The sequence below is a fragment of the Xiphophorus maculatus genome, chromosome 4 (genome assembly GCF_002775205.1).
Source record: "Xiphophorus maculatus strain JP 163 A chromosome 4, X_maculatus-5.0-male, whole genome shotgun sequence".
Classification (NCBI taxonomy): domain Eukaryota; kingdom Metazoa; phylum Chordata; class Actinopteri; order Cyprinodontiformes; family Poeciliidae; genus Xiphophorus; species Xiphophorus maculatus.
The window spans coordinates 33,236,308-33,250,350 of NC_036446.1; the positions used below are offsets into that span (position 1 = coordinate 33,236,308).

The 14,043-nt window shown below is 39.5% G+C and overlaps 1 protein-coding gene across 1 annotated transcript in view; it reads left to right on the plus strand.

Annotated features, from left to right (window-relative positions):
• The first annotated feature begins 8,922 nt into the window (after positions 1 to 8,922).
• Positions 8,923 to 14,043, plus strand: part of LOC102235145 (plakophilin-3-like) — a 29,900-nt gene continuing 24,779 nt past the window's right edge. The window contains exon 1 of the mRNA XM_023332278.1: positions 8,923 to 9,542. Coding sequence (XP_023188046.1) covers positions 9,335 to 9,542 — 208 coding nt within the window. The 5' untranslated portion in view covers positions 8,923 to 9,334. The remainder of the gene's footprint in view (positions 9,543 to 14,043) is intronic.

Below are 14,043 nucleotides of genomic sequence, written 5' to 3' on the forward strand. Positions count from 1 at the left end.
TTTCCTGGTCTGGTCTTTGTTTTGAAGCATGCTTCTCTGTGATATAGAGAGTCTTTATCAGTCTTTAAAAGTGAGTGATACATGAACCTGTAGATAGAATGGAACTCATTTGACAAAAAAAATAAAAATTAATTATCATGATCACAGATTTAAAAAGTTTTACTGAATTAATGCTTATTTTTTTTAACAAACTGTTTTAAAAACCCATGTGTGTCACCCAACTTGGCCCGGGATTATAATTACCACCACGGTTCAAACCATGGAGGGGCCAGTTAGTCCATATTAAGATGAGTATTTTTGATGTATTACATGACGGTATGTGATGAGGCAGATAATCTGTGAAAAGATTGATGTCCTCCATGAGCTACTATTGCCGTCTGAAGAAATACAGCAAAAACAACCAACCAGAGCCAAGATGAGGGTTTTGACACTGTCAATCAACCTCATGTACTCGATGCTCAATGTGCTAATAACTTACCGTTACAGGAAAACTGTTTATTCAGTTACCTGTGGTCATGCTAACAAGCATTAGCATTCAGGACAGGTTATGCCAGCTGCAGCATTGCAGAGAGAACAGGGATTGACAGCACTAAGACCCTCCTGGTTCTGATTGGTTTCTAGTTTCTTGATGTTTTTTTTGTTTCTTTTTTTCACAGATTTGTTTTACACCACACTCATAACATGGTGACGGTTTCAACAAATATGTAAAAAAAAAAAAAAAAGAATAAAATGTACATACTGAAGCGTTACGAATCTTTTACTGTGTGACATAATAAAAACTTTGGTTCACCACCGCGCCCAAGGTTTATTCAGTTTTTGAATAAATTTCAATTTTAAGTTTTCACTTTTCCTTGTTTTGATATTTGGGAATTTTTTTTCTGCTTATTCGAGAAAAAAGTCTGGTCCTCCAGAGCTGCAGCCTCCACATTCTCTGCTTCATCACACTTGAATCATTTCATTGGGTCAGCAGGGTTCTGCAGAACTTGACCTTCCCAGGAGGAAATCAGTCACTTGATTCAGGTGTGAACACAAACAGTTTCAAACATTGCCATTAGGGGGTGCAATACACAAAGAATTTATTTTTACAGACGGCAGACAGCGTGTGTGAACACACAGCTTGTGTGTGCATGTTTTTCATTCTGTGTTTGGGTGCTTTTATTTGGGACAGCAGTCTGGTTATCTTTACAAACAGTCAGAGGAGTTTCTCAAACTATGATCATAAAAAGTCATGAAAAAGTCTATAAGCAGACTATGTGTAGACAATAAGCAACAAAAAAATGACAGCACGAGTGGCTTTGTCCGGTTTTTCACCATGTGGTTTACAGGAAATGCTAAGATTTCACAAACGGAGCCCTCCTACGTTCAGCAGGAAAACCTCCCTGCATTCCTTAGATGACCAGGAGCTGCAAGACAGATGAGGCTGAGTGAGGGCAGCAGAAGAACAAGTCACAGTTCAGTGAAACACAGTTCAGTAAGAAAATCAAAAGAGGGGAAAAAGTGTTCCATCACAAATAGAAAACTTCTTCCCGTTAGTGTTTTGACCTATGAACCCATGATGAGTTCAGTGTTCAGCCATATCAGTGATGAACAACGAGACATAGAGGAGAGTCTTCTCTGATTCATGTAGACCACATTTAGAGTTTAGGTGACTTCAAGAAAAGGTCAAACCTTCTATCTCCTGACTCTCCTCTACGTTGTCCATCTAATATAATATGTGACTAATATCACAGTCAATACGTGGCTGTTTTGCTACAGCGCAACAGCAGTTGTAGTAAATATGTTTCTTTAACCAGATGATATATTTCCCAGGTCTGAAGTCTGATGATAACTGACGATATAATGTTAAGTGATTTTAGTTTGCACCTCAATCCAGGAGGGCACAGATGTCAAACTCAAGGCCCACGGGCCAAATCTGGTCCACCACAGGTATTTCTGTGGCCCTCTAAGCCTCAAAGGGCCACAGAAATACAACTTCAAGATAACTTGAACTTAAATATTATTTGATGAGTCAAATTAAATCGGTTTTAATTTGTTTAGGCCTATGGGGCCAAATTACATCAAAATGAAAAGATGTTAAATATTATTAAGGAGTACAGATTGAATGCAGAGAAAGCTGTGATATTAACAATTTGTTAATGAACAGTTTTATTCATATATTCTGCCACAACAAGCCGTTTGAGCACCTTCATGATCTTCATTTGGTCCAGAATGAAAACAAGTTTGAGACCCTGCAGTAGGGGAACAGTTTGGAACAGTTTTTAGATCAATTTTGGGACAGTTTAGGAAAGTTTGGGATAGTTTTGGGACATTGGTACAGTTTTCGGGTGGTACAGTTTTGGACAGTTAGGACCGTTTTGGACAGTTTTGGACAGTTTTGGAACAGTTCAGGACAGGGTGAAAAAATTTAAGACATTTTTGGAACAGTTTAGGAGAGCTGGGGAAAGTTATTTTATGGAACCTAAATGGCCAGGATTTGAAGATGATTAGATTGAAATGCTTAGAATGATTCAAATGGCAGTAAAGATAATGAAAAATCCTCTAGAAAATCCTAAAAGTTGCTTTTAAAGGGTCACAGAATGTCAGCCTGCTTGGAAGGAAAGTGTGGATTCCTGTTTTGAACACTGTTTGAAATGTACAATGAGGATCTGTCTGTTGCTTTTAGTCCACATCACACCACCAGAGCTCCTGCCTATGTCTCATACATAAACTTTTCCTTTTTCTTTTAAAAATGAAGATCAAAACATTCTGTGGAGCTTCAGTGTTGTATCCTGTGTCATGAATGCCTTTGAAGCTGCACACCCTAAAAACATTTTGAGGTAGTCATGTTGCACACATAAACTCAAATCAGAGAAGAACCAGAAGACAAGCAAGCTTTCAATGTTGAAACTCCATTCTTATTTAAATTCATTTCATAAGAAGCATAAAAATGGGCAGAAGACTATTTTTTTCCTATGTAGATTTCTTTATTGTAAGGTTTTACATGCTGGAAGATGCTCAGAAACAATCAGAAATACACTGAGTCAAATTAAAATGAAGAGATTGACCATAATCCGTGGACATTGTGACAGATATTGGTTCAGTTTCAAACAGTGTCCCTGCAGAAAAAGCTGAAAAGCAGCTTTTCAGCTTTTTCTGTTTGAGATGCTACCAATAAGATATCAGACAATGAGCGGATTACACTGATCAAGTTTATGTAAACTTTATAAATATTGTGATATTAAAGGAGTTAAAAGTATTTTGTTCTGTTCCTGTGTGAGTTTCTGAGTCACATGTTTAACCAAGTTCTACCTGAGAACCAGATGATGGACAATTTTGCATAAAATGTTGCATCATTTTATGCAACATTTCTAAACCCCTAAATCCCAAAGTGAAAACTGAAACAGCTTCTGAGGTACATACCACATTGTGAAACTCCTATCACCAAAAACCGCAAGATAATGGTTCCACCATGTGGGGATGAGCGTCTGCCTTTACTGATAGAAACTAAAGTTCATTCTGCTGTTTTCACCATTTGACCCAACTCTGATAGAGTCAGCCCAAGACAGAGTAAACATCCTTTAGGTCACCAACTTTGGATTCACCAGCCAAAAGTTGATTTGTTTGGATTGCCTCAGAGCTCCTCTCTCTCTCTCTCTCTCTCTCTCTCTCTCTCTCTCTCTCTCTCTCTCTCTCTCTCTCTCTCTCACTTTCTCTACGTCTCTGTGCTGCAGCTTTATCTTGACACAGAGTTTCTTGCTGTCTGTCTGTGTGATTAACAGTCGACAGTATTGGACCCAGATGCTTTGAATTCCACTCCTCCTTCCTAATGAAAACCGCCCCTGCTCACTCAGCAGTGAAAAGGACAAACACAATGCTGTGCTACATTTTAACTGGTCAATTTAGTTTTTCCCATGCAAATGACTGTTGTTTGTTGAACCTGTGCAGTTGAAAAGATAATCTGTTATCAATAATCTCCAATTCGTATGCATTATTAGGGTGTAAGACTGTCTGTGCTCATCTTCTCGAAGGAGCTAATAATTCCACAGCTGTTTCCACACATGCACTTTACAGTTTTCTACTGATGCGCTCTAGAGGAACAACAGAGGAATGCAGAGTCTGTAGACTGACCACGAGACCATTGACAGTCCAGCCAATACCTGGCCAAGCACCGAAACTGACAGCCAATCAGAGAGGCCGCTGAAAGATCTGCAGAGATCCAGAGCTCAGGTCGACAGGACAACCGTTCGGTATGAACAACATGTCTGACCTCAGTGGAGGAGAGGCGAGAGGAAAGCTGCTGTTTGCAGTTTGTCGCAGCGCCGATGTGGTCACATGAGAGCGAAGCAGAACTTTTTGGTCCACATTTAGAAACGGGATCTGGAGCTTCCCTTCATCTAACTAACCGTAAAAGATGTTCTGCCAAGTGCTTTAACGCATCACGTCACATGGACACTTCTTTTAATATCATTAGTGCCAGTTGGAGACATGCCATCTTCTTGCAAATCCAAACATTTGTTTACCAGTCATTGGTGCAAATCCCGCCTTTCTCTGTTGGAGGAATTCCTCCACACTCTGTCACTGAGGCCATTCAGGTGGCATCAGTGTTTCCCACTATGCTGCACATCGTCTGAATTTCATTTGAAACAAACGCTCAGTTGCTCACTGATCTGCAGCATCTGCTGTCATGTTGCTACAACATTTTGTTCTGCACTGTTATGTTGCCGTTTTTCCAGAAACTTTGCTCGTCTTTTGCCTCACAATAAAAAGTCAAACCACACATCAAAATTTATGTGCAAATATTGAACACAAATCAGAATGTCTTCACGCTCCTGTCATGAGATTTTCAGTGATCCTCTGTTGCTCAAAAAATGAATGAAAAACACATTTTTAATAAAGCCGTTTTTAACTATTATTTTTTTTTTGCTTGTGTACAAACCTGCTTTGAGTAAAATCATTTTTTTGTTTTGTTTTTTGTGACTAGATATGCTTAAGGTAGTTGGTGACCTCAGGGGGTTTTCTGGGGTTTTCCTCAGGTGTGAGAAGTGTTTTCCCCTACATATTTCTACTGATTTTGCTTTTTTTTGAAAACTATTTTTAATTAAAGATAAATCAACCTTAGGTAATATAGAACACAGCTTTTACATGTTTTCATTCGGGCCTTGTGCAATATTGAGCTGAATGAATATGATGATTATCACAAATAAACTGCACTGAACTGTGATGACCTCATTTATTGAGTCAGTCCAACATGCCACACCCAGGGCTGATTATGGAGAGATCATCTTTAGAGTCAAGACATGACTTAAGGTGAACCTGTCTGGCTACATGAAGTAGGCTACAAATCTCAAAAAGCAAAACATCTGGGACAAAACCAACAGTATGTCAGAAAAAGATATACATCAAATCAAGTCATGTTTACCTGTAGCACATTTCAGCAACAGGGTGATTCAGAGCTTTACACTATAAAAACATAACACAGCAACCTATTATGAAATAAGCAAAAAACAATATATTTTGTAATATTCCATCATCAAAATTATGAAATATACACCAAATATATTTTTCAATGTTCCACTTAATAGGAATCAAAGTAGCTGAGATTTTATATTTTATTTAAAGGAACTCAGTGTTTCAGCTGTTTTGCAGTTTTCTGGAAGTTTGTTTCAAATTTGTGGTGCATAGAAGCTGAATGCTGCTTCTACATGTTTGGTTCTGGTTCTGGAACCAAACATGGAGAACCTGTCTCCAAACAGGAGACAGAACCATTCAGAGTTCTGCATGGTTCTCCCCTCTGTGGTGGACGTTTACACCACCCTGCTGCCCTCAGGGAGGCGCTAAAGGGGCATCAAAACAAAAGCAGACTCAAAAACAGTTAACACCCTGAACACTCACATGCACTAATTATGGTTATATTAGTATGTGTGTATATACATCTAGCTGATTAATATTGTAAATAAAGTAAATATCACTTGTCTTCTCTTGCTTTATATTGTACATATTTCATACATTGTTTGTACAGTTGGAGTTGACTTTTAATCTCATTTTACATGAGACAAACAATAAATTCAATTCAGAATATTAGTATCTGTATTGGAAGTGGAAGCAGTGGATCGGTGCAGACAGTTTTCACATTGGACCAGATTGGTTCTGACAACTTTTCCCAATAAATGAAATAGTTTGTATTCACTCAGGTTGTTTTAGTCTGATAGAAAACTGTATTAAATATTCTGAAACATTTAAGTGTGACAAAGAAATTAAAACAAACTGTCCACACAGACATATGGGTGTGTGTGTGGGGGGGTGGGGTGGGGGTGGGGGGGTCCTGGAGTACGGTCAGTAAGTGCAGTGTGTGAACATACATGATCATTCCTGTTTTGTGTCATTGTGCCTGTGATAGGTTGCTGACCTCTGGTGGGTGGAGTTATCATCTCTTTCCCAAAGCTCCCACCCCTCCCCCGCAGCCCTAAGGAGGATTAAAAGGGCACATAAATTAGTGAGCAAGAGAAGAAAATTATACATATTCACCACTGAGTTTACAAAGAAGAAGAGGTTGTGACCTCTGGGAGGGAACAGGACTGTAAATGAAACTCTCTCCTCATTACACCCAAACCCTGAGTGTGGGGTTTGTGTGTAAACCTCTTGGCTTTGACTCCCGACTCAGAGACAGGCTGCAGAAATTCCTCCCAGAGGCCTCTCTGCTCCTGACATATTAGCTCTCCTCCAGCGCAGCTTCCCAGACCTCCCCTCCTCCTCTCCTGTCAGCTTTGGGTGAAGTTATTTCCACATTCCTGGACCCTGAAACAATCGGTCAGCGAACAGGAAAAGTGTGCTGATTTCACAATCATCTGCCGCTCTCATTCATCATTATCTGACATGTAAGCAACAAAAAAGAGGAAAAACAATAGGATGAAGTTGAGACAATGGAGAACGGCATTCGAATGTCTCCTCATATTTAAGGGAATATGAAAAAGTGCTTCGGAAATGTTCATGTACTCATCTTTTCTCATCACTCTGAGGGTTTTGACCTGAAGTCAAGCACTTTTTTTAACATGAGTAGAGCTGTGAGCTAAGCTGGTTTGCTAAACCACTCCTGATTTGACACTCCACCCAAGCCTCCTCTCTTGGCTCCAAATGTTGTTTAAAATTGGCCAAGAATCTCTCTGTTTCTTAATTTTCCAACCACTTGCATCACATGCATTAGAGATCATAACGTTATGACTTACAGATGCATTGTGTAACCAGATAGAGCTGAAAATCAAGTGTGAAGCATTAATGGCATTCAGTCACCATTGAGATTAACTGTTGAAATGTGAGACGTCTACAAAACTACAGAAAACAGTTTTCCATGCAGGAGTCCAGCCTGGCCAAAACAAACCAGCTGGAACCGCCATGCTGGTCTCCAAACGGGACGTTATTTATGGTTTACTAGTTAAGGGAAAGAAAAGAGCTGTAACATGAAAACTGGACTTCCCACTTCAGTGGGCCTGGAATGCAACACGATTTGAAGTGAATGTTGAGGGAGATAAGAATGAAGAGTCTGGGTTTTCTCTCCTCTGGATAAGCTGCACATGTTTCGTAAGATCACAATCACCAATAAATCTGGTCCAGTTTTTGGGAGATTAGTGATCGGCTGATACTTACATGTGAAGCCGATCTTATCCACTGATCTTATCCACTGATCTTATCCACTGATCTTATCCACTGATCTTATCCACTGATCTTATCCACTGATCTTATCTATCTTCAATGGTCTAAAATCCCAGCCCTCTTCTGCTCTGCTGTGAGAGAGTTTTGTCTGAGAGGCCGACACCACCAGGTCATGTCTGCACGTACCTTGTCAACCCACCGTTGCCGACTAAGCGACTTTCTTGCTGTATTTAGCAACATTTCAGACAAAAAAAGCCAGTATTGGCTAACCTTGGAGTTGGCAGGTCAGGGTTCTTAAAGGTGATCGGCCAGACAGCTGCAATCTGTGCAAACCTCATTATTTATGTACAATTTGATTTCTTGCTTGTTTATCAGTGACATCAGACATTCAGATGCTTCAAGCCTCACTTCTGGTCATGAGACATGGGTCGTGATAAAAAGGAATGAGATACAAGCTGCTGGTCAGCCTTCTTGAGACGAGGTGAGTGTTCCCATCACCTGACTTCAGATCAGGGTCATTTCTATCAGACTAAAAGTAACCTGAAAAAATGAACAACCTTTATGTTGTGTTGGATGTTGAAGGTGGACCCAAGAACACTGGGCCGAGGTGTCAAGTGGATTTGGAGGTTTAATAAAACTAAAGAGCAAAAAAGAAAATCATAGGGAATGCAGGGAGCCAGAGTAGAACAAAAAACAAAAAAAGAAGCCAGAAACAGAAAACCAGCAAAGAGTGACTGAGAATGAGTAATATGTATACTGGGGAGCTTGATTATGGAACAAGGAACAGATGATAATTAGAAACAAGTTGCAGGTGTGAGGAGGGAGAGACAGAGAATAACTAAGGAAAATAATAATACTAAAGTCACTAAAGGACTGAGCTAAGGTAAAACTGAGACAAAGCTGATCTAGTCAAAGTACAGAAACTAAGGAACACAGAAATAATGTGGAACTAGAATCAATAAATCAAACCCTCAAACAACTAAAAACAACCCAGGACCTGACAAAGCAGGCATTTAACAAACTTTCCATTAAGGCTAAATTTTGGTTTTATTTTATTTCTTTCTATTGCCCCGATGTATTATTTTAATTTTAAATGTCATATTTTCATTAACTCTAAGTGGAAAATCATAGTAATTAACAGAAACAAAGGCTTTCAGGTCTATCTGTGTATAATTACCTACATAATGTGATTCCTTTAGTGAAAATGGTTCTTGAAATAAATGGACATTTCAATAATATTCTTCCTTATTGAAAACCTAAAGCACTGTGTGTGCCCTCAGTCCTCGGTCGTGGCTCCTTTTGCCTGACAGCTGTAGCTCACGCTGGATGGTGCAGACGGCCGCAGGGTGCTGAAATGCTTCAATGGCCTTTTCCTTCACAATCCTGTAGCTTGTGCGCCTTTTTCTGCCACACTTTTTCCTTCTACTCAACTTTCAAACGTTTTATTTGTCGAGAATATTGCATTTTACTGTTAAACAATAACACAAGCCATCTGTGTCGGGTTGTCTCTGACAGCAGGTGGATTTGTCCCGGACCTCCTCCCCCGCAGCTCCCGCCTCCAGATGTTGGGGCTGCTGGCTGCTCTGCTCTCCATTTCGGACTCTCCCTCTGACGCTGACGGGACTCGGGACCGTTGGAATATTTACTCCCGCTGCTTTTCTCAACACTCTGCCCGGGTGAGGTTGTTTAGTCCACGTTGTGAGTGGGTATGACCGCTGTGATGGCGGACGGCTGTTTTCTGACCGCGCTGCAACCGAACTCCTCGTGTACCGCCTACGTGCTGCCCTCGGACGGGCAGTCCGCGGACCCGCTGGCCAAAGTCCGGAGGGTCCAGGAGCAGGTCCGCATGCGACTGGCCGAGGGGAAGTCCTCCTCGCTGCCCAGGCTGAGCAACTCACAGTTTGGGCCAGCAACAGGTGAGAGCAGGCTGCTGGAGAAGTTCCCGTCCCAGTGAGGGGAACCGGTCCGTTACTTGTGTAGAACTGTCAGAAGCGTCTGGTGTCTAGAAGGACATCAGACGCTCTGAAGTCCTTCTAGAAAGGAATGGAGGAATCACTTATTCAAACAATAAAAATGAAATAAAACTCAGCAAAATATAAGAAAAATCTGGAAAAGTATGGAAAATACAAAACCAAACTTTGTTTTTTTATTGGTTCAGTATAATCTATAATAAGAGTTTTGATTAATTATTGTTTCCATAAATTTCAGTTAATGTTAAAAATATACAGCTGGCATTATCTGAAAAGTTACTTTTATATATATATATATTCTCCACTGTTCCACAAGAACAATAAGTATCAGTACATTTGAAAATATGATATAAATTAGTAAGTCAGAGGCGAAGCTTGTTTCAGATGGGAATGTTTGTCCAGAGCAGGATTTGAATGCTGTGCCATACAGTCACAGTCAGACAGTTACATGAAAAAAACATAATAAATACTTTTTCCATCATCACTTTTATTGTTATCACAATATCTTCCAAGTCAACACCGCCCAGTCCTATTCAGAATCCAGCTATAATACAGAAAGTTAAGTAACACAGTTACTACTAAAAGGAATAGAATAGGGACACACACATATAATATTAATATATGTAACTATCGGATTTGGATCAGAGTTATTCTCTGTTTTCTGGGGGACTGATCCAGTGCTGTGGTGTGTTGGCCGCCGGCCCGTTGTGGTGGGCTACATCTTATCTCCTGACACTGCATTGCAAAATGTTGCTAATCTGCATTCAGCACACGCAGGCCAGCGGTAGCTAGGGAATTTTATTTGGTCTAAATTGAAAACAGATTCTATCCAAATGTTGCAGGGAAAAGTCTTGACTGAAACCTTTACAGGCTCCCGCCCTTTGCTTTGTCGCTCTGCTCGGTTTTTTTTCCTGCCACATTGTGTATTCTGCAGTGACTGCTGATCCACACCACTTAAACCACTGAAATGTTCTTAAGCACAGCAGCACAAAATGTTAAGATGGAGACCCAGGAGAAAAGAGAAAGCAAAACGGCATGTCATTTATTTGTATCTTGCAGGAAAAATAAAAATCTTCTGGTTTTCTTATTTTGGGAACAGTTTCAGGTGAACGTAAGACAGAATTAGAGCATTTCTTCAGTTCTACAAAACAGCCAAGGAGGACAGGATTCAGGAGTTGTTGAGTTTTCACTTGAGAAAGTTTCTGCTCAGAGTTTCTCAAGGAGCACTAAACACAAAGAAGAAAACCTAAAGCTGAACTTGTCACCTGGGTTACATGGACTTGGACTTGAAAACTTGGCTTTTATTGGACAATCTGTGTTCCAAGTAACAATACAGTCTTTGTAGAGTCCCAGTAACATCTCAACAAAGAGACTACACAGTGTTGGTTGGAGATTTGATTCAGCCAAGATCAGCCATTTACATGAAACTGATGATGTGGAATCCTGCAGATTCCTCTGTTCAGTTCAGAGTTGAGTGTTTACTGACGTTTAGAAAATACCAAATATGTTCTGAGCTTTGAAATTCCAGTTCTGTTTTCTATGTGACTTTTGTGTAAATGAGACCAAACTTATAAAAATCACATCAGATGACGTTATATATTTGTTGACCTTTGGAACACCAGGGGTTTTATTTTCTGTGTTTGTCCCTTGTTGTGGAAAGTCTAATAATGAGTGCATACATTTCCAAAGATCTACCTTTTTCCATAAATGTTAAAGTTGTTGTGTCCTTGGTAGAGACACTTTGCCTGTTGGTGCCTGACAGCCTCTCTGTCCTCTGTCAGTCTGCCCAGTGCAGCTATGGCTGTGGCACATCAGTGTGTGAGTGTGTGTGGGAGTGACTGGATATAGCATAGAGCGTTTAGGGTCATCCGGACTTGATAAAGCGCTTCACAACTACAGGCCATTTACCGTTGAACCTCACCAGGGTCTTTTCTGAAGAAAACTAGAAATCAGGAAGGACAAAATGTCTCCACACTTTCCTGGGTCTGATAAAGCAGATGTTGACGGAACTGTGTGGATGTTTTTTTTTAACTAAAATTCCTTCCTCTGATCACCAACAGTGACATTTATACGACATGAACTCGCATATCAAAATGAAATGCAGTGCCAGGGGAGAGAAGAACGAATCCCAGCCGAATGTTGTGCTGTCCCCGTTACTTCCTGCCCCCATGTTACCTGTCTGTGCTGTTTGACATTAACTAAGACAAAAGATTATGTTTTATTAAAACTGACAGTGAATAAATTAAATAAATCAATTAGTCAATAAAAAATGGGGCAAAGTTTCATTGAGAATTGAACTGTTAAAGAGGTGGGTTGGAATGACATGGTGAATTCAAAAGAACAAGCCTCTTCTCAAGGCAAAGTTAGGAACTAATCAGCTAGTGGAAAATGTAAATTATAAGTAATTGTCTTTTCTAGACAATCTATTTACAGATAAGAATGTCCTGTACATTTAATCCTTGTCTTGTACAAATAATTCAGTTAAAATCAGAACAGCATAATATTCTGATTATCATGTTCTTACAGCTCCTCATCAGATTAAATAAAAAAAAAAACAGAAAAGAAAAGTAAATATAAAAATATATAATAAGAATCAGTGAATTCATTTATAATTCAGAATTTTTATTTTTTATTTTTATCGAAAATATTTTCATTCTAAATTAGGCTTTGGCTTGTGAACTGTTTGATGAACACAGACTGATTGTTGTTCTTAGTTTAATCTTAAACTAATCTGGAATATTTTAAACTAATCTGGCCTCATTTCCAAATTCTGCAATTCAAACATCGGTCTTTAAACATACCTATTCATATGTATATGTATGCATAAGAAGGTAGTGATACAGTAATGTCACAGCCCGTAGGACAGTGATATTACTATGTGCCATTCTAAGAGTTATTTCAGGTTTATTCTTACATGTTTTGGTTCTGAGTTATTCAGAACATCTGAAAACTTATCTTAAAAGCTAATTTCTCAAATTCCACAGAATAAACCTGATCTGTGACATCATCACATCATTTTTATTGATTATTGGTTCTATTTTTATTTGTTCAATTATACTGTTTTACTTTTTGTTAGCTTTAATTAAATATTAAAGGCTATAAATAACTTCATAGCTTCCATTTTCTGCTAAAAAACGGGAATTTTTTTTTGGTCCAAAAGTGGCATCCTAAAACTTTGTCTTGAAATCATTTTTTGGAGACACCCGGGTCATTTCCTATCAGAATTAGTTCTTGTTTGAATAAAAATATATTTAGATCTAAATCTGCCAGGGGTATGAATAACTTTGGGCTAAATGGTTGCCATGGCATTAAAGCCAACAGAGTAAAGAGCTTGGACGGCAGTAACCCACAGCTACAGTGTAATAAATAATGTAGTTGGAGACATAATCCTATTTCAGCCTCAGCGCCCTGATCCCCAGATGCAGCTGTACCAGGCTGCATGCTGGCTTTGCTGATGGCTGCTTTCCCAGTCCAGACTGGGAGGTTGGGAACGAAAAGGACACATCAAGTCCTGAACAAGTGTACAAACAACAACAAAAAAACTGGGTCATATTTGTCAGTACAAAAATTTTATTTTAACTGTAAACAAAAAATACACCCTGATTCTATCGGACGCATGGTCTGGTGTACCGCGTTCTGAAATTGTTCTAACTAACCTCAGATGCACAAGGGGCCAGTGCTGCCAACTGCACCACTGTGCAGCCCTGCTATCGAGTATCTTGTTATTTTGCATGAAACAAAAATGAAGTCAAAATGGAAAACAAAGTGCAGTTGATGAAAAATGTCATTAAGTATGTCAGACCATAAAATATTAAGGGGGTGTGCTTCATTCTGACTGTATTTGATCATATTTTGATCCTTCATCTGTTTGCCTTGCAACAATTTGGCAATAAGTTGTTTTGAGCAAGGCTGCTGAAGGAATATCCCATAAGGCATTGGAATATTCTAACCACTTCAGGTGACAAAATACAGGCTGCAGGATGCTCAGATTCAAATTTCTGTGACTGATAAATAAAGAAATAAGCCAGGATTAAAATTTTGGCCTTTCGTTGTGTGTGAAGCATCCATGTTCCTGTAGGCTAAAACGATTTGGCTGATGAAGCAGCTTCCTTCTCCTTGGATGTCTCCAGAGATCTAGTAGATTGACGGTGTGATGTTCTAGATCTCGAACCCCAGAGCAGCTGAACTCACTGCTCAGGCTTCTACTGCACTTAAAAAAGCAAGTACGATTATTTTGGATTGATAATATTGCTGCAGTCTTTACCAGTAATAGTGCATCCTGTCCAGGTTGCCATGGGAATAAACAGTTCTTTCCTGCCCAGAACAATGCTGTCCTAACGGTGATGTTTACAGACCAAAAGGCTGCTGAGACCTTTAAAGGGAGGCAGAAAGATCAATAAAAATCCATATATTTACTGTGGATTTTGGTGGAAGTTTTGTGTTTTAA